Source organism: Nicotiana attenuata, chromosome 3 (genome assembly GCF_001879085.1).
Source record: "Nicotiana attenuata strain UT chromosome 3, NIATTr2, whole genome shotgun sequence".
Classification (NCBI taxonomy): domain Eukaryota; kingdom Viridiplantae; phylum Streptophyta; class Magnoliopsida; order Solanales; family Solanaceae; genus Nicotiana; species Nicotiana attenuata.
Genome location: NC_031991.1, coordinates 553,282 through 578,097, shown reverse-complemented (window position 1 = coordinate 578,097; position 24,816 = coordinate 553,282). Strand labels below are relative to the sequence as shown.

The following is a 24,816-nucleotide window of genomic DNA, read 5'->3' as shown; positions in this document are numbered from 1 at the left end:
TTATTAGGCCAAGGACCGTTTTTGCGGTCAAATATCGCTCCTGCGGACACCGCTTATGCGATCAACCACCCCCTTCTGCGGAACCTCCCACACACACAAGGACCGCTTCTGCGGTAAATAACCGCACCTGCGGAATCCTTCCGCTTCTGCGGAAATTCTCCAACTGACCAACACTCGCATCTTCGCCCAACCCTTCCCATCTGTGGAACCGCATCTGCGGCCCCTTTTCTACAGATGCGGAAACACCAGGTATCAGCAACACCAGCAACGCACAAGTTCAAAATCCATCCCGATGGCCATCCGAAATCACCCCGAGGCCCCCGGGACCTCAACCAAAAGTGTCAACCCTTCCTAAAACATTATTTGAACTTGCTCCAATCATCAAGACACCACAAACCACACCAAAACCATCAAATTACATCGGATTCAAGCCTAAGTTCTTCTAAAACTTTCGAATTACGCATTTGATCAAAAACCCGACCAAAACACCTCCGAATGACCTGAAATTTTGCACACACATCCCAAATCACCTAACGAAGCTACAGAAACTCTCGAAATTCCATTCCGACCCTCGGATCAAAATCTCACTCCTCAACCGGAATTCGCCAAAATACTAACTTCGCCAATTCAAGCCTAATTCTACGCCGGACCTCCAAAATTACTTCCGATCATGCTCCCAAGTCACAAATCATCCCCCGAAGCTAACCAAATCATAAAAACTCCGATCCGAGCTCATATAAAAATAAGTCAACTCTTGGTCAAACCTTTCAAAATCAAGACTCTCTACTGAAACTGTTCTTTCAAATTTATTCCAAATTTTCCTGAAACCAAAACCAACGATCTACATTAGTCATAATACATAACACGGGGCAAGTCATGCCCGAGAACTGGCGATCAAAGCGCAAAAGTTCAAAACGACCGGTCGGGTCGTTACATCCTCCCCCACTTAAACACACGTTCGTCCTCGAACGTACCCAGAGTTGTCCTAGAAGCCCACCAATAGCCGAATAACCTTACCAAGCATATACCCGGGGGTGATCCCACGTCAACCTATCTCGCATAGGTCCGATAACACAACATAGCTGAAATTTCACAACCCATCTAGTCCATAAACTATAGAACCACATTGCACTTTCCGAAATCATACACAAGATCAGAACCTCACATCTATACTCAGAATAAGCCTGAACCAGTTGTAATAACCCATACCTGCAACCTCAGGTGCAATCATATGATACTACATAACCCAGACACTCGAAACGATAACTTCTATTCACAGCAGTTGCCCACAACACCCGAATACCGGTAGAAAACCTCTTATCAACTAAGGTCTTATTCCAACACTTTCATATACTGCCAACAATAAATGAAACACGCAATAAACCGTAACCATTTCTCAGATCAACCATTCGTGAAGCCACTTCCCTTTCGCCTAACACCACAGCAGATTCCGAGCCAAACCTCGATATTATCCTTCCAACAAGCTGAAATCAAATCCGTTCTTATTCATTAATGACCCCAATGATCACCTCGAATCCAACACACCACTCTGGTGACATGACACATCAATACAGGCCTAAGCCACAATTCGCATAATTCTAACACTGATAAGAAACGGTCTGAACATACTCAAATCATGGAAATGACCCGAACAAAAGAGCTGTACCTCAAGCTCCTCAATACCATCACAACACAAAGCTGAGACCCCGTCTCACACCATAGAAATAGACCACATGAATCTACCCCGAAAGGTCATATCTCCACCTAGCCTCGCTACAATGCGCGATCCCATCCAAACACTATTACACATGAAGCACCTCAAGTCACTATGCTCGAAATTGATAACCACACACAATTTGACGTCTGGAACCAAAGCAAATCATTACACCCACGGTGAAAACAAATAACATATGCCACGCAAACCTGGTAGAACATAACCGGTACGTCAATCACCGAGCAACTCCCAATTACTTTTTCGGCTCCACTCCCACTATGAAACCCCAATGGAACCGCACCATAGGTGCCTATAACCAACAAATCATAACATCTCGCAACACAGAAAGGTAACCCATAGATCTCCCCCGATCACTGATAAGCTCAACAACGGTCGAATCAATACCTCCCTCAACAATGCCATTTGGAGCCAACCAAGCCGACTCAAGATAGAACACTCATCATAAGAGCCCAAATAAGGGAGACAAATCCTTCCCAGCCGCCCGCTGGGTCTTAAAAATATAAAAATTCCAATAGGACATAAGCCGTCGAACATCGCCACTAAATTCGTGGTATTTCCCGACATAGTCAACAACGCCATCTCACCGCAATAGCCCAGAACAACACAACACGGAAACACCCCAATATCATATCCAAAATCTAACATACCAAGCAAAGAAAGATCCATTCGGGCCTCCAAATCTCGGCAGTCACTAAACAATGCTGATACATACGATCTAGAATCACAACATAGCCTGAATATGAGAACTTCCGTCTCCACATACACTCAGCACATGAATCATCATATCCGATCCTAACTTCGCCGCCCGAACACATGCCACACCTTTAATACCCAATCATCCCACGATAGATAGTCTAAGATTTCCCTGTGCCACCAAGCAACCCAAATATCACCAGTCGACCCAACAAGAAAATGCCTCAATACTACCGAAGTATCATCAGTTTAGTCACATTACCCTTTTTCTGAAACATATACTCCCGTCAAATCACTTCCAATTAGCAGTAGCATTTCCTTGATTACCTGAGGCTACCCATTGCCTAAGAGTTTTATGAACTTCCTTTCAGAACTGAACTGTAACTCATCTAGCCAAGAACTTCCACTGATCCCATTTAGAAGAAAAATCATTACACATCCCAAGCTCCGCATGCCCATAGAAAATATACATCTCCAAACCACGGTAAAACCCAACAAGAACTCTCTCCCAATTCCATTTGCACAAGCTAAACTGTTTGGACTGAATCTTCCAGCTAGACCAAGCTAAGCAAGCTGTCAGAACCCAAGAGCTTTGCTGCAAAATACCTGTACGAACTCATTACCTCGAACACACACAAAGAATTAATCATATCCTTTCCATACCGATTCGGTCTACTACCAAGCTACTTCATCTATCTAGATTTCCTTCTGATTCATTTTCAACTTGATATCCCCTCTGGTTGTAGTACCACAATCTCTCAACCCAGGCTCACTACACGAGACCCAAGCACAAGACCACACTGTCTAAGACCCATAAGCCACTGAATCCTCTCTCAAATATTCCCAGAAACACCACATTCCAAAATAATTTACTCTGAAGAACTTCTTGCGGATCTAAATCCGTTACCTTTACTTTCCAGGTACTGATACATAAAATCCCATAATTAACATAAAAATACCACAAATCTGAACCTCTTCCAATGAAAACACATTTTCTATCCACACATGCAACTTTAAAATACCCAATTGTTTCTTGCAGAATCTTGAACACATTAGAACCATTCTCGAAAGTCATTCACTCTTATTCAAACCGCAAATTAACTGACCTAACGATCAGAACCACCTGTGCCTCATTGGCACTCCGACACCGCAAAATGAGATCCCCATCCCAATACAACCAAGCAACTTCCTTCTCTATGCACCGAACATTCTTTAACAACAACAACTCTAGACATTCCGTGATTCTCATACCCTATGAAGCATAATATAACCTTTGCCAATATTTTCCTTTTCTTGAGCCACAGCTAATTCACCTGCACGCCTCAAACTGGAACCAACATAGCACCTAACCGTGTAATCAACTGCTCACAGCAGACTCCCCCACTTGGCTCGAAGCCATAGATCAAGACACACTCAACCACTCATAACACTTTTACTCTATTGATGCCACAATGTCGTAGTGAGATTAAACTCAAATCATTTACAAGTTTGTGAAACACAGGTCATCCAGTACTGTAAATCTTCCGCAAATCTCGCATTCAACCCCGCAATAGTCAAGCCCACTCTCTTAGCAATCCGAAATTTCAAATTTCAACACGTACCCTTCCATTACACATGGGGCCTTCTAACATACGCATAAGGATCACACCACTTCGGAACACTCCGCAGGAGATAACCCACCTGCTTCGCCTCAATATAACATTTCCATATACCTTCCACCGTCATACACATTACACAGCCACTTAGTCTTCCTGAGTCTGAACTCATACCGCACATGAAATTTTACTTCACTCCCATCTAGGAGACACGAAAAGATTCTTCACGCGCCCGAAACTCGGAGCTACACATCCAATCACAATGGAATCATACACTTAATAGTTCATTTATCATCCCGCAGGCCTTTCTCGTCACTTCCAAGTTACATAGATACATCCCGCAGTACTAACGTACTCATCACATGGCCATTCAACCGTCACTTCCACTAATAGGGACACTGCCGAACATATAAGTTCAAAACACTTACTCACACAATCAGCACCTCAGTGCTCAAGCCATAGGCAAAGATCCGGCCTCAAGTCCTCCAGACTGGCCCAACATCAAGCTCACAGAGATCACACCTCGCCCCCTGATCGGGGAATCACAAGCCATCAAGGCACATCTGATACTGAGCGCTCATGCGCGCATACAAACGCGTGGAAGGAATTTCAAGAGTTTCTTTTCAAGCTGAATCAAAGACGCACGATAAGAATTCAAGAATGTGAAGTTTTCCTAAAGGTTCTGTAGCCTCTCGAGGATAAACCTGCTCATGACTCGTGAGACCTAGTAACCTAGGCTCTGATACCAACTTGTCATGACCCAAACCCCGCACTGGTCGTGATGGCGCCTCTCGTGAAGACAAGGCCAGCCAACTAACCCAACTCGTCTCTTTCAAAAATAGTTAAGCATAAATGAACAGTAAAAATATGACTTAATAATATTAATTAACGAAATTACAACCCAACACAGCCCTAATCGGTTTGTCACAAGTCACGAGCATCTATAAGAATGTAATTCCACTTTACAAGTCTGGAAATACACTGAACAGGAATAATGAATAACATAGAAAGGCAGTGGTGCTGCGAACGTTGGCAGTCACCTCGCTAAACCTCTACAACTCTGCCTCCACGCAGCCAATACCCGCTACCGGGTGAATAAATACCTGCAACTACACGCTAGGTGCAGGGAGTAAAGTGAGTACTCCAACTCAGTGAGTAATAAAGGTAAATAACAGCTGAGCAGTAAGAAAACACGTAAAGCAACCAACATGCTGTATAGAAGTCGGGTACAATTCTCTGAGAAAACAGTGAAAACTGTGAGATCTTTAGAAATATCTTGGCTCAGTTTAAATCTCTTTTGAAAATGATCCTTTCAACAGTTACGAAATGATTTCAAAATAGTTAGTGCTGATAAGCACAGAAAAATCCGCCCCTCGGGCACGAATACCACAGTATAACAGGTAAAAGGGCAAATAAATATGCAAGATGCGCACATAAAAGTTCGCCCCTCGGGCAATATCTCAAAACAGTACCAGCCCCTCGGGCTCACTCTCAGAAACACTCTCAGCCCCTCGGGCTCTCTCTCTCAGATCACAATCAGAACAATATCCTATAATAACCGCTACGGCGTGCAGCCCTATCCACATCTCGCTGCGGCGTGTAGCCCGATCCATGTATCGCTGCGGCGTGCAGCGCGATCCATATATCGTCGACGGCGCTCACTGGGGGTGTGCAGACTCCGGAGGGGCTCCTACAGCCCAAGCGCTATATCGCTGCGGCGTGCAGCCCGATCCAATATATATATATCGCTGCGGCGTGCAGCCCGATCCAATATATATATATCGCTGCGGCGTGCAGCCCGATCCATATAAGTATCGTTGCGGCGTGCAGCCCGATCCTTAATATAAAACCCTCACATCCAAGCCCTCAGCCTCATATCACTCAGTGTATCCTCACATCTGGCCCTCGGCCACACTCAGTCAGAATATCATCACAAGCCCCTCGGGCATTAGTAAAACAGTAGTGCTCAGCCCAAATAACAGTGGAAATATCATTTAAGTCTCAAAGTTCAATTAAAACGGCTGAGTTTGTAAAACAGTATAATCAACAGGTCTAAGTTCAATTAGTATGTCAAATAGTGAGGAAACAGTGATAAAATCCCCGAAGGGTCCAAATAATTGGCACGAAGCCCAACTATGGCAATCAGCCCAAATCATGATAATATCAAATAAGTTTCAGTTAAATACACGGTAAAATCATCAATCGGGACGGACCAAGTCACAATCCCCAACGGTGCTCTACCCCACGCTCGCTATCCGGCGTGCAAGTCACCTCAATATAGCACTACGGTGTGCAAATCTGGGTTTCAAACCCTCAGGATATCATTTACAATCATTACTCACCTCGAACCGGCGAAATCTCTAGCTCGCGACGCCTTTGCCCCTCAAATCGGCCTCCACGCGCGTCGAATCTATCCAAAATCAGAGCGAATACATCACAATATGATAAGGGAACAAAGCCCAAGCGAAAACAAACAATAACGGGCACAAATCCCGAAATTACCAAAACCCGAGCCCCGGGCCCACTTCTCGAAAATCAGAAAATTTAACATCATCGGATTCCTTATCTCGTCACGAGTCCATACATATAAAGAACATCCAAATCCGATCCCAAATGACCCATCAAATCCCTCTTTAAAATATCGAATTCCAAGCACTAGCTTTTCCCCCTTTTTGATGAATTTCCACAATTTCTATGTTAATTCTACTATTAAATCATGAATTTAGGTCAAGGAACTCACCTCCAATCACACCTAGTCGAAATCTCCTTCAATTTTTGTCCAAAAGCTCTCAAGGTCGATCAAAAGTGGTGGAAATAACCCTTAGCTCGCGGAACAAAATGAGCTTTTAAAACCCTTCTCTGAACAGTCCTTTTCGTATCTGCGGTTGCTTCACCGCATCTGCGACTGCCGCTTCTGCGGTTCTTCCTCCGCTTCTGCGGATCTTTATTAGGCCAAGGACCGCTTTTGCGGTAAAATATCGCTCCTGCGGACACCGCTTATGCGGTCAACCACCCGCTTCTGCGGAACCTCCCACACACACATGGACCGCTTCTGTGGTAAATAACCGCACCTGCGTGGACCGCACCTGCGGAATCCTTCCGCTTCTGCGGAAATTCTCCAACTGACCAACACTTGCATCTGCGCCCAACCCTTCGCATATGCGGCCCCTTTTCCGCAGATGTAGAAATACCAGGTATCAGCAACACCAACAATGCACAAGTTCAAAATCTATCCCGATGGCCATCCGAAATCACACCGAGGCCCCCGGGACCTCAACCAAAAGTGCCAACCCTTCCTAAAATATCATTCGAACTTGCTCCAATCATCAAGAAACCACAAACCACACCAAAACCATCAAATTACATCGGATTCACGTCTAAGTTCTTCTAAAACTTCCGAATTACGCATTTGATCAAAAACCCGACTAAAATACCTCCGAATGACCTGAAATTTTGCACACACATCCCAAATCACCTAACGAAGCTACAGAAACTCTCGGAATGGCTCGGATCAAAATCTCACCCCTCAACCGGAATTCGCCAAAATACTAACTTCGCCAATTCAAGCCTAATTCTACACCGGACCTCCAAAATTACTTCCGATCACGTTCCCAAGTCACAAATCATCTCCCGAAGCTAACCAAATCATAAAAACTCCGATCCGAGCTCATATACAAATAAGTTAACTCTTGGTCAAACCTTTCAAATTCAAGGCTCTCTACTGAAACTGTTCTTTTAAATTTATTCCAAATTTTCCTGAAACCAAAACCAACGATCTACATTAGTCATAATACATAACACGGGGCAAGTCATGCCCGAGAACTGGCGATCAAAGCGCAAAAGTTCAAAACGACCGGTCAGGTCGTTACAAAGTGTTTATCACCTCCAATTGCATCTTGATGGACTGCAGTTTGTTTCTTTGAAAAAAACTGACACAATTGACAGTATTGTGAAAAATCCTATGATTAAGAAGACGATGTTGACAGAATTCTTCTTGATGAATGAAACAAATAAAGATGCTAAACAATTGAAGTTATTATATAAAGATTTCCCATAATATTTCGTATGGTCATCTACGTACAAAATGTGGACTCGACGACAATGAGGTAATGTTATTGGGCGAGTTGTAACGTGCCATCCAATAGAAGGAGAAAGATATTACCTTAGATTATTACTAATAAATGTGAGAGGACCAAAATCATACGAAGATCTTCTAACAGTAAATGGGATATGTTGTGACACATTTAGAGAATCTGCAGAAAAAAGAGGAATGTTGTATTGTGATAATAGCTTGATTGATTGTATGTCGGAGGCTGCTTGTTACCAAATGCCTTATAGATTAAGACGTTTATTTGCTACGATATTAGTATATTGCAATCCTACCAATCCGAAGGAGTTGTGGGAACAATTTGAAGATTCAATGTCCGACGACTTTAAGAGTCTAGAAAATATAACCACAAAAGATATTCACCTTGCAGTCCTAAACCACATCAATGATATACTACATTCTATGGGGCGTGATATTAACGAGTTCAACCTTGTTGCAGAAACTATCAGATCTTCAAAAATGGCAAATGAAGCGAAAGAAGTATATTTCGAAAGAAACATCATTGTTAGTGATGAAGATTTATTTTTACATAGAAAATTAAATATTGAACAAAAAAAGGCATACGATGCAATTCTTGATAGAGTATTTGGCAACAATTCAGGAGCCTTTTTTATTGATGGTCCTGGAGGAAGTGGTAAGACATTCTTATATTGTGCGTTGTTAGCAACTGTGAGATCAAAAGGATTTGTAGCTTTAGCAACAAAAACCTCTGGCGTTGCAGCTTCGATCCTTCCGGGAGGATGGACGACTCATTCACGTTTTAAATTCCCGATTAATGTGGATGAAAAGTTCTCTTGCAATATCAGCAAGCAGAGTTCACTTGCATGTTTGGTTCGGGATGCAAAATTAATTGTGTGGGATGAAGTATCGATGGCAAAAAAGAACATGATTGAAGCATTAGACTCTCTTGTGAAAGATCTTATGGACACAAATATGCTTTTCGGTGGAAAAGTTGTTATTTTTGGAGATTTTAGACAAACCCTTCCAGTTGTTCGAAGTGGTAAAAAGGAAGACTTTATTCGGGAAAGCATACTAAACTCTGAAATATGGAATCATCTTGAAAAACTACGACTATCAGAGAATATGCGTGCAAAAACTGACCCTCTTTCTGTGAATATTTGATGCAAATTGGAAATGGAAAAGAAAAGACAAACATGGATGACAAAATAAAAATTCCGAGGTCTTTCAATGTTCCTTATATTACTGAAAAAGAATCGTTGGATCTCTTATTCAAAATAATATATCCTGATTTGCATACTTCTTTTCATGATTCTGTTTTTTTTAACTTCTCATGTTATTTTGACGACCAAAATGACTTTGTTGATGAATTAAATGATAGGCTTATAGCCCAATTTCCTAAAGATGCTAGGACATTTATTGCAACTGATGAAACTGTTGAACCGACTGATCAGAGTCAGTTTGAAGATTTTTTACACTCATTGAACCCTGCTGGTTTACCTCCTTACAAATTAACCTTGAAAGAAAATTGTCCTGTTATGTTGCTACGGAACTTAAATCCTTGTGAAGGTTTGTGTAACGGTACACGACTCATATGCTGTGATTTTAAGAGTCATGTTATAAATGCTAAAATTGCGAGTGGTGATTTTAAGAATACACATGTATTTATTCCCAGAATACCATTGTTATCATCTGACGATGAGAAGTTGCCTATCCCATTTAAAGAACACAATTTCCATTACGCTTGTGTTTCGCTATGACGATAAATAAAGCGCAAGGACAAACATTAGATTATGTTGGAATCTACTTGCGCGAGCCAGTATTTTCTCATGGACAACTATATGTTGCTTTATCAAGAGCAAAGAGTTCAAGCTGTATAAAAATATTAATCCGACCAACTACAGCCGATAATGATGATGATCAGTCTACGTATAACATAGTTTATGATGAAATCATTCAAAAAGCTCTTCTATAAGTTTGTAGCTCTCTTGTTTATATTTCTTGGATAGCCATACATTCGTCTTATTGACTGCTGGTGATCATTTACTAATTCTTAAAAAAAGGGGGAAACAACTTATAATGTTCTTTAGTAGTTATTGTACTTATTGTTTATTTCAATATTTTTCCTGGAGCTTGAAATAATTTCTTTGCAGTTTGGTATCCACTAAATAAGAGTTGGCTTATATACTTGTAAATTGTTGCTAAACTTTTACTATTCTCGTATAGTTTTTTATGCACAGTATATAGACCAAAATGTTTACATTATCAAAATATCCATATTAACAAATACAAAATTGCAAAGCTTAGTACATATTTTTTTCATTTTTATTAAACTCTACGAAGATAACCTAGCTGATCCTTATCTCAATAAAAAAAATTCATATTTTTAACTCCGTCTGTGTTAAAGTTATATTGTGACACAGCCGGTCCCAAGCCCGGACAAAGGAGGAGGGTTTTTCTGTTTATTAGAAGTTAGATCTTTCAGTGCTGTGTTTAATTTGTTGCTTCAATTCTACTCTTTGTGAATTTATTCTTCTCTGCTAAAATAAAGTTGCTTAGTTGCCAAACAAATTTTCATGGCTAACTGCATTATTTTCTTTTGTATTTTGCAGTTAGGTAAATGCTATCCAGTTGCATTGAAGAGTACAACCTGATTACCAGGTAGTCAAGGACAAAGTATCACTTCTCTTCTCTTAGGGCTCACAACATCTATATCAATAATGGCAAGATAAAGATCCATCACTCAGGTCCGACGCTTAACCTTATTGAACCTGAAATGAATGACACGTAAGCTATATCAAACTACACGGATGGTATAACCATTTTTAAAAAGGCGACAGTGTATTAGCAGAGGTTTCAACTTTGGAAGATACACTACCGCTTTTTTAACAATCGTTATATGTTGTCAAAAATAAAACTCTAAAGTCAATTCTCTTTCTTCTAATCTCTTTATCTTCTTATCCAGGTATGCTTTTTTTTTCAATTTTTGATCACCGATGGACTGAATGGCTATTTAGAGTTTGTTTTCTTCAAAACTATACTGTAGAGTAACATATAGGTATTACTTTCATAGAGGTATTTTCAGATCCTCTGACGACTAAATTTTTTGGACAGAGACAATGGCATACATCCTAACACCACATGTTTTAAAATATAACTTTGTCATCACATAGGTGAGCTTCATCTAAAATATTTTATTTTACTGATTTCTCGAAAATATAAATATCTTCTGCTAAAGTTTATCAGACGCACAATTAGAATCAATTACAATCCCAAGGTACCAAAGGTAGCAGTCTATTATGCTGGAGTAGTATCTTCAATTCTTGGTAGGACATATTTTTAGTTGACAGTGGTGATCGCTGGCTAATACATGAACCAATCAGATGGGTTGATTTAGAGAAGACAGACTACGAACCTTTATTTTAGGGGTGACTGAAGTATAAAATGATTGAAAATGTTACTACTGTATTGTTAATAGTTTCCAGGATTAGCTGTTTAAAAAAGAATTTATTTAGCTTAACAGTTTCAGGTATCTACTAACATTCCATCTTGAAGTCATCTTCTGAATAAACATCTGAGAGCCAGGCCATTTTGTGAATCACTACTAAAAATAGTTGGTGGTAGACTGTTAATATTGGACAACTTTCTCCATCAAATATCAGACCAGAACTTAATTCTGAACAGTGTAAAGGACACTTCAGCTGAAGTGAAGCAACTGGAAGATCAAGCAGTATAATGAAAGCTGCATGCAAGAGCTAATGAAGAAAGAGACACAGTTTGGAAGTGGAACATAACATTGCTGAACGAAGGAAGAAAGTTGAAGTTGAGTTACAAGAAGCTTTAAAAGAGAAAAAGAATATGAAAATGATGGAAAATATGTGTTCATTAGTAGAGCGACTGTACAAAATTTTTCTCTATTATATCATTTTCCTTTGTTGACAAATTATCATTTCTCACTACAAAAGACGCAAAAGGATAAGTGGATTGCCTTTTATCGTATTAGTACTTGGTAAGGCCTTCTAATTATAACCCTTTCATCATTTTGTGGTCTGCATCAATCTTTGGCAGCCCCCTCATGATTAAAAGATGTCCATTTACTTTATATATACTATTGAAAGTTACTCTTTTATTTCAACACATGCCAAATTTGATCCTTTTGATTTTTTATTATAGTTCTATATTTGATTCTATATCATATATATCTCTCATTCTATATTTATTTCAAATTCTAATTGTTTAATGGAATGGTTAGTTATATATGCCAAATTTGATCGCCAAGATCCTAAGAAATAAATCAAACTACTTTGTTTGTCATATGATACCATTTACACTATAGTTTTTCTTTCAATTTCAATGACTATGATACCGTTTTGATCTTTTTCAAGAATATATGCGTCAATCCTATATACCGTGTGTACTTTGTTTTACTTTTTAATCTTTTTCATATGTGTTATATATGCCAAAGAAGAGGCATCTAAATAAAGTTTTTAACTCTGTACTGATTACCTTGAACTTCGTTTCTACAGAAGAAGACGCAGCTAAGGCATGGCATTTCATAGACGAGCCTGCTTTTACTGATCTCCATCGGTTAATCTCTTGCTTTAGGCTTTTGATTTTTCCTATGTTACTGCTTGTATTGAGTATACACATGCAAAATGACTTAAAGTAAATAAGGAACACTGAGTTTCAATTTGTTACTCTAGCTATAATATTGTACCACTCTTTCTGTTTCACTGCTACATTATTTACACTTTTCAAATGTCGGTGATAATTGTATAACTAGGTTGGGAACTTAACAAGAACTTATATTATCACATGACGACTAAACTAATTGTACGTAATCTAAAGTACCTATTCATTCTGCTGAGTGGTGAAGTACCTCTTTCTTTGCCATATCTTATTGTAGGACTTAAGCATGAATATTTCCATAATTAGGTTATATTGTTAAGAGTTTGAGCAACGTGTATATAAGCATCAAATAAATTTGAACAATAGTGACGATTTATTATTTACGTAAATGTTAAATTTTTCCAATTTTAAACCTTACTCTATTGCACAACTTTGTTATAATGGAACTTCTCATGATAAATTCAGCATTATTTCACAACAATGCTAGCTTCGGTTATGCCATAATTGGTGAAACATATGACGAAATACTAAAAACTGCCTTTGCTTCCAGTTCAACAGGTATGAATTATTTTATATTTTTCAACTGGAGGTCTTGGTTGGTTTTAGTTTGTCCAATCCCTATTGTGAATGAAAATAAATTCATTATTTTTTGGTTCATACTTTTCATTTTTCACTATTTAGAAATCTTTTTTTAGATTGGTGGAACTTTCCAGTTCTTCTGTTGAGGCTTTGACTGCATAGCCACCCAATTAAATTTTATATTCTTTGTTAAGGAAGAAGAGAAATGCAAACTCTGCGGTACTGTTAATGTCCCTGTTCTTGCTGATGATATTAGCTTTGATAGCTGAATTAGGTTTTGTTTTTAGCTACCGGGAAATGTTTATACCTGATTGCTAACTTTGCATAGTGGCCTGGTTGAATGAATCGTGATGTATCAGTTTTCTGAGTTCAATTTTATTTAACTGTCGTGTTAAACAACTTTTGTTTTGGACAGAGTCGTAGGATATTTACTGTGTGTACATATCACCAACTAATGCAAATTAACAATTAAAAAAACGTAATATATCGGGACCCCTAACTTAACACATTTTATTTAGTACATACCTAAATTAGTTATGGTCTTAATTAGCCCCTTTAAATTCGGCCCGAATGACCTCAGTCAAAGGAAGAATGATGTATTCGCTGCCACATGTATACTATTCGTCCACATGGCATGTTTGATAATAAAAAATTATATTATTATCTTTATAGATTCGTTAATCATTTAAAAAAATCTTTTCTAGCCAAATTTGTCCCAAAAAAAACATGTTTGGAACTTCATTATATATTAGGCCTTTTTTGGGTAAACATAATGGAGCTTCACTTAAGGTTTTTTCCAACTTTAGAGATATAAGTTTTATTTAATGATTGTGATGTATAAGTCACATTCACTACTTGCGATTTCTAAGCCGTTAACTAAATGTGATTTATAAGTCTCGTTCGGTGCTTTATAAGTTGCGTTTGCCGATTGCAACTCACTCGCACATGCAGATTGCAATTTATGTCGCTTAAGTCGCATACACGCGGATTGTGAATTACAAGTCGCATATGTGGATTGCGATTGCATCCGTGGAATTTTATAAGTGGCAACATACCTAATAATAGTCAGGTAATATACTACTCAGTAGAATATTTCTTGAGTAAAACAAAAATTCCTCCTCTTTTAACATTCTTCAGTAGAGTTATTCAGAATCCCGGAAATAAAATGAAGAAGAAATTCAAAACTTGACACCAAATTAAGAGCACATAAAATACCAAAAGAAATTAGAAAAAAATAAACTTCATCGTTTTTAACAAAGGAAAATACAAATATATCTCTCACCCGAAGAGAAAAGTTCAGCAAAAATCCCACGTTAATATTTTTTCCAACTTTAGAGATATAAGTTTATAAATGTATTGGGAAAAATTATATTTATATATAAAGGTGATGTGTCAAGACACGTGGATTGGTCAAATGGTCAAAGAATTACAATTAGCCAAGAGGCACGAGTTGCAACAGATACGAGCAAAGGCAGAGGAAGAGGCACGGGCAGTCAGTCAAATAACTCAGCGCTCGTACCTATTTATGTCATTTATATCCGAGAATCAGAAGGAATGAATCTGACAATAGAAAAGAGTACATATACGACATTTAATGGGCATTAAATGCTGAATACGTTAGAGAATTTGTTTTGAATGTAATGATTATGTAACGCAGCATTCAATGTCTTTAATAACTCATAATAGCCTCATTATGATTTGGGCAAAACACATATCTCCAAGATATCTATAAAAGGGAGATATATGATCAATTACGAAACAATATTGGAATATACTTTGATTTACTTATTTTTCTTGATTACCTTCTTGCTACCTAAAATTACTTCCTTTTATACATTCTCTTGATTATCAGTAACCCGTGTTCTTCTAAATTCTAGCTCTGACTAAAATTCTATTTTTTGGATAAACAAATTGGTTCCGTTACCGGGAATCTGATAATTTATTTTCTCTTCGCTTAACTTTCGTTGTTGCATCAACTATGTCGAACAACAATGATAACACTCAAGGAAACCAAGCGAACCAACAAAATCAGGGAGATCAACAGAATATTAACACTCAAGTTCCTACTCTACGAGACTCTCCACGACAATCTCGTGAGGGTACTCCTGGTGGATCTCAAATAAACGATCATGCTCAATTTGAAAATGCTGAAGCTCTTGATGAAGCTTTGCAGAAATTAATTGCTGCTCAGGTCAATAAAGTTCTTGAGGCACTTGTTATCCAGTTACCTGTTGCAACACCCACACCTACTCCAAATAATAACACTTTGAACCCTCGTTCCGGGCTTGTTAACTCAGGCAGCGGAGGAACTCCCAGTGAATCACAGGAGAGAGAACCAGGTAATGTAATTAATTCTGATTTATAAAATTTAGTACTAACCTTGCAGAAATAGCACAAGGAGCAAAGTGAGCGCATAGAGCAGATACCTGGGGTGCCGCCCATAATCAAAGGGGTAGATATGGATAGATATTCGCAACAACCCTGGAAGCCAAGTGCTGCTCCACTTCCAATTCCAAAAAAGTTCAAAATGCCTGATATTCCAAAATATGATGGAACAACAGACCTACGAGACCACGTGACTGCATTCACAACGGGCGTAAAAGGCAATGATTTGACTAAGCAGGAGATTGAATTAGTATTAGTCAAAAAATTTGGCGAAACACTCACCAAAGGAGCGCTAACATGGTATTCTCTTTTACCCGAAAATTCTATAAATTCTTTTGCTGAGCTTGCAGATTCTTTCATCAAAGCACACTCGAGAGCTCAAAAAGTAGAGAAAAGAATGGAGGATATTTTCAAAATCAAGCAAGGGGACTCAGAACTGCTTAGAGAATTCGTGGACAGATTTCAACGTGAAAGAATGACATTGCCACGTGTACCTGACAACTGGGCAACTATAGCTTTCACAAGTAATTTGAATGAAAAAAGCTCGGAAGCTACGAGGAGACTCAACGAAGCCTTCGAGAATTTCCAGCTACAACGTGGAATGATGTTTATAACAGGTATAACACGAAGCTGAGGATTGAGGAAGATACTATTCCACGATTTCAAAAAGAGGAAAAGGTAAGTTCGAGACGTGCGAAGACCGAAAAAAGATCCGGTAAAAACAGGTACGAGCCTTACATGGGACCTGCGGGGAAGGACTCACGGTCAAAGTAGGATAATGAAAGGTACGATCACCGATCAAGTAATAGAGAATCAGGTTCTTCATCAAGATTCAGGAACGAGCGAAACAACTATGAGTCACGAGATGATGATAGAAATTTAAAAGCGAGATTCGGTAGTTACAACTTCAACGTCAGCACCTCCGAGCTCGTAGCTGTTTTGAGAAGTATGGGAGATAAGGTTCGATGGCCAAAGGAAATGAGATCGAATCCAAACAAGTGTAACCCTGATCATTGGTGCGAGTTTCATAATGATCACGGCCATAAAACTGCTGACTGCATATTTTTACAAAGTGAAGTTGATCATTTATCGAAACAAGGATATCTTACTGAGTTGTTCAGTGAGAAAGGCAAGCAAGCTTACATGAAGAACAGTCAGGAGCCTCCAAAACCACCTTCCCCCAAAAGAACTGTCAACATTATAAGAGGGGGTGAAGACATCAATGGTATATCATATACTGCAGCTAACAAAATTTCCATAGTGACAATTACCCAAGGGAAACGGGTGCGGCATGTCTTAGAGGAAGATAACATTACATTCAATGATGCAGATGCAGATGGCGTATTAACCCTTCATAATGATGCACTGGTAATATCTTTAATTGTACATGATACTAATGTGAAACGAGTTTTGATTGATCCAGGTAGTTCCGTGAACATTATTTTGCTAAGAGTATTACGTGAGATGCAAGCTGAAGTTAAAGTAATACCAAAGGCGCATACTCTATCTGGATTTGATAATTCCGGTATTGTCACGAAAGGAGAGGTAACACTCACCACATTCACTGAAGGAGTCGTCAACAACAATAACAACAACAACAGCCCAGTATAATCCCACAAGTGGGGTCTGGGGAGGGTAATATGTACGCAGACCTTACCCCTGCCCCGAGGGGCAGAGAGGCTGTTTCCAGGAGACCGTCGGCTCAAAAAAGCAACAAGAAACGATATATTAGTACTATCAATAGACTCATGATACAAATTTCCAGGTGGTAGATATGGAGATGGCTTACAACATGATTCTTGGGAGACCATGGATCCATGAAATGGATGTTGTTCCTTCAACCTTGCATCAAGTTATTAAATTTCCATCGCCATGGGGAATCTGTCAAATTCGTGGAGATCAACATACATCCAGGGCTATCAACTCCGTTGCAGATACAAGCACGAGGAATGAAGGTAAATAGCAATCATAGAAGGCAGTTGAGGACACCACAACACAAACCTCAACTGAACAAGGGCAAACATATGTAGATTCGAGGCCTGATACCATTCAAGAACTTGAAGAGAATGAAAATATCAAAACAACAATAGAGGAACTTTCAAGAATCAGGTGATTCAAGAAGAAGTCCAAAAATTGTTAAAAAATGGTTCCATTCGTGAGGTAAAGTATCCTAACTGCTAAGCTAACAGTGTTGTAGTTCCAAAGAAGAACGGTAAGTGGCGGATTTGTGTAGATTACACAGATCTTAATAAAGCCTGCCCTAAAGATTCTTTTCCACTACCACATATAGATCAATTGATTGATGCAACTGCAGGTCATGAACTATTAAGTTTTTTAGATGCATATTCAGGGTATAATCAGATTAAAATGGATCCGGGAGATGAAGAAAAAACTTCATTCATAACAGACAGGGGGACTTACTGTTATAAAGTAATGCCCTTTGGTCTAAAGAATGCAGGTGCAACGTATCAGAGGTTAGTTACCAAAATGTTTCAAGTGCATTTAGGAAAGACTATGGAGGTATATATAGATGATATGCTTGTGCAGATTTAATATGAAGTTAAATCCCGAAAAATGTGCATTTGGCGTTGCATCAGGTAAGTTTTTGGGTTCTCTTGTTTCTAGTCGTGGTATTGAAGTGAATCCTGCACAGATTAAGGCCATTGAGAAAATCCCCGATATACTTTCAAACAAGAAGGAAGTTCAAAGATTAACATGGAGAATTGCAGCCTTGGGAAGATTCATTTCTAAATCATCAGAGAAGTGTTTTAAATTCTTTTTAGCCCTTAAGAAGCAGGATCATTTTGAATGGAATGAGGAATGTCAACAGGAACTCATAAATTTGAAAACGTACTTATCAAATCCACCTTTGTTGGAAAAACCAAAGGCGGGGGAAAGATTACTTATTTACCTTGCTGTTTCGGAAGTAGCGGTAAGTGCTGTTTTGGTCCGAGAAGAACAAGGTAAACAATCCCCTATCTATTATGTTAGTAAATCTTTGTTAGATGCGGAGACGCGGTACCCTCAGTTAGAAAAACTTGCACTTGCATTAATCATGGCATCTAGGAAGTTAAGACCATACTTTCAGTGTCATCCTATTGCTGTAGTAACTGCCTACCCTTTACGTAATATATTACATAAGCATGAGTTATCAGGTAGGTTGGCTAAGTGGGCTATAGAGTTAAGTGAATACGAAATCACATACCAACCTAGCTACTATAAAGTCACAAGTATTAGCTGATTTCGTGGCTGATTTTAGCCTGGGGATGCAATTAGAAGCAGAAAAAGAATTACAGGTTTTCAATGGTGCTAACCCAGGAACTTGGACTTTACTCACTGATGGTTCATCTAACGTAAAAGGCGCAGGTTTAGAGATTATCTTGATACCACCTACGGGTGAAACCATTAGACAAGCTATTAAATATCACTCCATAACTAACAATGAAGCGGAGTATGAGGCTGTGATTGCAGGTCTAGAATTGGCACGAGAACTTGGCATAAATCAAATTATAATCAAAAGTGATTCGCAACTCGTGGTCAATAAAATGCTGGGGACTTATACAACTAGGGAATCAAGGATGCAACAGTACTAAAAAAGGTACGAGAATTGATAAAGCAATTTCAAACTGGAAAGCTACACAAATACCAAGGGATGAAAATGTTGAAGCAGACGCCCTAGCTAACCTCGCATCTGCAGCTGATGTGGCAAGTGATGCAAACGCCTCAGTTATACATTTATTTCATTCAGTTATCAATCCTCATAAGAATGAGGTAAATTTTAATAATTTAACTTGGGATTGGAGGAACGAGATTATTGCTTTTTTACAGTATGGTACCGTCCCTGATGATAAGAAAAAAGCTCATGTGCTTCGAAAAAAGGCTGCTCGGTACTGCTTAAAGCAAGGCAATTTATATCATAAAATATTCGGTGGTCCCTTAGCAAGATGCCTCGTACCTTCGCAGACGGAGTATGTAATGAGAGAAATACACAAGGGACATTGCGAAAATCACGCAGGAGGAAGGTCACTGGTAAGAACCTTAATTAGGGCAGGTTATTACTGGCCTAAAATGGAAGAAGAAGCAGAAAGTTTCGTGGCTAAATGTGATAAATGCCAGAGGTACGGTAATAATATGCATAGACTTGCGAAGTTATTACATCCGGTCATTGCGCCATGGCCATTTATGAAATGGGGAATGGATATCATGGGTCTATTACCACAAGCAAAAGGACAGGTAAAGTTTCTGCTCGTTCTTACTGATTATTTTACTAAATGGGTGGAGGCGGGAGCATTTAAAGGAAGTCAAAGATTTTATTTGGCGGAATATCATATGCCGATTCGGTGTACCAAAGGAGATCGTATGTGATAATGGCCCTCAATTTATTGGAGCTCAAATCACGAAATTCTTTTAAAGTTGGCAAATTAAAAGGATCACGTCTACACCTTATCATCCGGTGGGTAATGGGAAAGCAGAATCAACAAACAAGGTTATTATCAACAATTTAAAGAAGCGATTAGAGGAATCAATAGGAAATTGGCCTGAAGTGTTACCAGGAGTTTTATGGGCATATCGCACAACTGCAAAAACGAGCACAGGAGAAACACCGTTTTCATTGGTTTATGGAGTTGAGGCTGTAATTCCAGTTGAGATAGGAAAACCAAGTACACGATTCACACAGGCGACACAAGAATCTAATGACGAGGAGATGCGGGTCAATCTAGATTTACTCGAAGGGAGGAGAGAAGCTGCATTAATAAGAATGGCAGCACAAAAGCAAGTCATAGAATGATATTACAACCGAAAAACACGCCTCAGATTCTTCAAAGTTGGGGACTTTGTGGTTAAAAAGGTTTTTTAATCTACAAAGGCAGCAAACGCGGGTAAATTAAGTCCAACATGGGAAGGACCCTATAGAGTTCGTGATATTGCAGGAAATGGAGCATATGTACTAGAGACAATGGATGGCAAGATACTACCTTCACATTGGAATGCTGTTCATTTGAAAAGATATTACTTCCAAGGAATACCCACGGTCAGGTATCACCATTTTGAATTTAATTTTTGAATTGTTAATATTTTACTAACGATTTTAGATGATAGGCAAAAAGCTAACCCGTACTAAATGATGAGTCACGACCTGTAAGGCACACGGAATGACCTAAAATTCCTGGCCTAGGGTTACAATTATTCTGATAGAAATTCAAACGGGTTAAGTAGTCTTCATCTATAATCGCACCTCCGAGTCCCGTATATTTTTCCTTTTCAGGAAAAGGACCAAATAAGAGAAACTATCAAGTTCTCGAGGCTTCATACTTCAACACTCAAACACTTGAGGGACTACATAATATACACAGATATATGTGTAAAGAAGGGAAAGAAGATTGAGGAAAAAACAAGCCTAAAAGAGTCAAGTGCAATGTAAAAGTCACAAAGTCAAGTGATGGAGCCACGAGCTAAGGCCAAAGAAAAACCTCATTATAGTTAGGGCAAAGGCTATGTACTAAAACGGGTTATAAGGAAAAACCCCGTATCTATTATTCTTCTTTTGTAAAAATCTGTTACAAAAAAAACAGTTACGAGAAAATTATAGATGTAATTCAAATACATGTAAATTATTATTCAAAACTTGTCAAGGTTAAAAAATAAAAACTTGTTAAAGTTATTTCAAAGAAACGTGTGTGTTCCTATTTCTTTTATCGTATGATAACACCATTATGAAGTTGAGACGTCTTCTTCATTAAGTGTCGAATATAAAAGGGCCCTCTTTTATAAAACTCATGTTTAAATTAGTTAGTCATGAGATTAACAGAAGCATTTTCGAAGAACAAAAATTCAAACTATTCTATAAGTCCTTAAGAATAAAGGCAAGAATAAAACAAACAAAAGTTTAAGATAATAACATGAAAAACTTCTTATTACTTAAAAACTGAAGACTAAGTACGAACTTAGTCATAAAACTATGAAATTGTTTATACAAATTGCCCCATAAAAGACTAGGGGACTTGCGTTTCCAAAATCAACCCTCGAATGAAGCTAAGGGTTTGATTACAATTTTCCAAAATAAAAACAAAAATAAATCATTCAAATGATTAAAACTGATCACTGAGAAGTTTGTGGAACTGGAGCAGGAGCATCAATAGCAGCGGTCTCAATTTGGGCAGGTGCATCAACACATGCAGTTTCAACTTGGCTTACAGCAATAGGCTCGATTGAGCTTGAAACAGTTGCGATACCCGTATCAGCTTCAACATTCACGGGAGCTTCAACCACGGGAGAAGGAAAGTCTTGAGTTTACTGAGATTTTTCAATGGTTTCATTAATCTTAGTTAACTCCGACTCCAGGTTGAAGTTTTCTTGGCCAGCTTCAATTAGGGTATCACGACGTGAATTCAAAAATGCCCAACTTACCTCAACGGCAGATTTTTCTTCAAGGATCTCATAATTATTTTCCCAATCAGCAATCTCATTCTTGAGCTCTTCATTTTCAGCCATGGCGGAGTTATAAGAAGCTTGGAGAGAGGCATGGGAGCTCTCTAAAGCACACACTTTATCAGTAGAGACTCGAAGGTCTTCTTGTGCTTAAGTTAAGCTTTGCACGAGCTCTCCAGCGTAAACTTCTTTTTGACTCAAAAGAGCCTTCAACTCTCTATTCTCCTCACTGGCCTTAGATAGTTGTTCTGAGAAGGAGGATTCGAGACGTTCTTTTTCTTTTTCTGCCTGGCTTGAGGAAGCTTTGACAACCGCTAACTCTGAGGTTAAAGCCCGCACCTGCTGCTCTAAGGTACTCTTGCTCTCTTGTAAATCTTCCATATCAATTTGTGCACTGTCAAATTGTTCCTTCCAATTGATCGCCTCCAATTGAGAGTCACGTGCTATCTTCTCTGTATCACGTGCTACCTTCTCCAAGAGGGGGATTCTGTTCATCAATTCTGTGCCGATAAGATTGGCCTAAAAACAAAGGAAGAGAAATAAGAATCCCAAAGATAAAAAAAATTTTACAAAGTAAAGAAGAATGAGAAGGAAAATACCTTCAAAGTGGTATGCACGATGTTATTCATCAGAGTCAAGGAACTATGGCTCTGAAGCATAGCTTTTTGGATTGGGCCAATTAAAGGCTCGAGCCAAACGTCTACTTGACCTGACTTCCTCAAAAGGCTACTATCAACAGAAACTTCACTAGTTACGCTCCTTATAGCGGCACTTCTACTTGAAGAGTCCACTTCCGTATGATGAACGATAGGAGGGGGAATTGTCAAAGGAGGAGCGGTGGAAGAAGTGAAAACAGTAGAGGGAGGAACAAGAACAACTGGGGCAAGTAAGGAAGGAATCACAAGCACGGGAGTTAAAAAAGAAGATAAGGGAATTTCATCTAAAACAGGCCCTAAATTTTCACTACCAAAACCACTGATGAAAAGTTGATTAATAGACTCGCGAGTATCATGAGGAGTGACGTCATCATCAGGAATTATAACTGGGTTTTCAACGGGCTCGGTGAGAGAAACAGGAAGACGAGGTAAAACTTCAGCTTCGTCATCAGAGACGATGCATCTCCTAGCTCGTGGTCTTGTCACCAAGGAGCCCGCGTCATCCTCTTCTTCAGAGTCTTCTTCTTCAACAGCTTTCCTTTTTGCAGAAGAAGAACCCAAGACTATTTCTCGGGCTCTTTCTAAAGAGATACAGGTTCCCGAAGAGGTACGGGTTCCCGAAGAGACACGAGAGGCCGCAATTGCTTCAGCAGTAACTCCTCGAATAGCAAATCCTGATAAAAAGAAGGATGAAAGTTAGAACAATAAATGAAAATATATATATATATATATATATATATATATATATATATATATATATACGTGAAAGATAAAATAAAAACTCTTACCATGAGTCTTTACTTTCCAACCGTAACGGTTGGAAAGAGTTTTCTAAGACCTACCCTCCATCGGTGCGGTCTTCAGCAATTTATCTACCCAACCACGAAAATTGGGAACATCCTCCACAACTCCGGTTGCTAAAAAAAAGAGCAAAATTAGAGAAATTGATAAACTTGAAGGAAAAAGGCATGAGAAGGATAATAAAAACTTGCGTGCAAAATTTTACTTTTCAGGGAAGGGAACATTATCCTCACCCACTAAGCCAGCAGTGGGGCAGCAACAAACCGGGCATACCAGCCATGGTCCTTGTCATCTTCAGGGCTCACCAAAACCCTCTTACTCCTGGCCACTGGGGTAAAAACGCCATTACAGAAAAGCCTAGGGAGTAAAGGTGAATCAAGTGAGGGAAAGTAAAGCAAACATCAGCCATATTGGTTAGGTGCCTCGAACAGGCAACAACCTTCCATACAATTGGGCCAATTTGACCCAAACAAAAATTGAAGAAAAGACAAAAATCAAGAATGACTGGGTCAATAGCTGGTTTGAACCCTAGAGTGAAAGGGTATGTATAAACAAAAGAGAACCCAGTCATGTAAGAAGTGATTCGCTGATTTGGATTATGGATATAATGGGAAAATCATTACTCCAATGGCAGTCTTTACGAACTACAGGAGTCAAAACTTCTGTAATTTGAGTGGGGTAAGCATAGGCACGATCTAAAGCGAAAACCTGGTTTCTAAGAGATTCCCTATCATGGTAAAAGGATAGTTCTGTAGGGACTATCTCCTCTACTAGAGGATCACATAATGGTTCAGAAGGTTCTTTACTCCTAGAAGAAGATTTTTGAGAAAGGGAACCTCTGGTTCTAGAAGAAGGACCAGAACTAGGAGAAGGTATGGATGAACGACCACCGCGAGCAGACCCTAAGCTACAAAGTCTACCGCCTCTTCTATGCCTAATGGGGGCATTGGGGAAGGTATCTACAATAGGAACTCTCCTAGGGTTAGGGTTTGGTGAAGACAAGGCGAAGAAGATTAATGTGAGGAAGAAGTGAACATAGATTTGAGGAATTAAAGTGTTCAATAAGCTTTATGTGGTAAAAGACAAGGAAAGAAGTTATATTTATATTGATAAGCAACCGCCAAAGGTAAAAGTGCAGTGATGGAAGGACCATAATAATGATAACTGGTACTTCGTGAATAGTGGAGCCGTAAAAAAGCCTTGAAAAGGGCTGCAAAACTGCATAACCAATGAAAAAATGACACGTGT

At 39.1% G+C, this 24,816-nt stretch overlaps 2 protein-coding genes across 2 annotated transcripts; both read left to right on the top strand.

Moving 5' to 3' along the window:
• LOC109224118 (ATP-dependent DNA helicase PIF2-like) lies at positions 8,327-9,253 on the top strand. The gene has a single exon (XM_019388703.1). It carries the CDS (start codon positions 8,327-8,329, stop codon positions 9,251-9,253), a length of 927 nt encoding a protein of 308 aa, XP_019244248.1.
• Positions 9,286-9,849, top strand: LOC109224117. The gene has a single exon (XM_019388702.1). It carries the CDS (start codon positions 9,286-9,288, stop codon positions 9,847-9,849), a length of 564 nt encoding a protein of 187 aa, XP_019244247.1.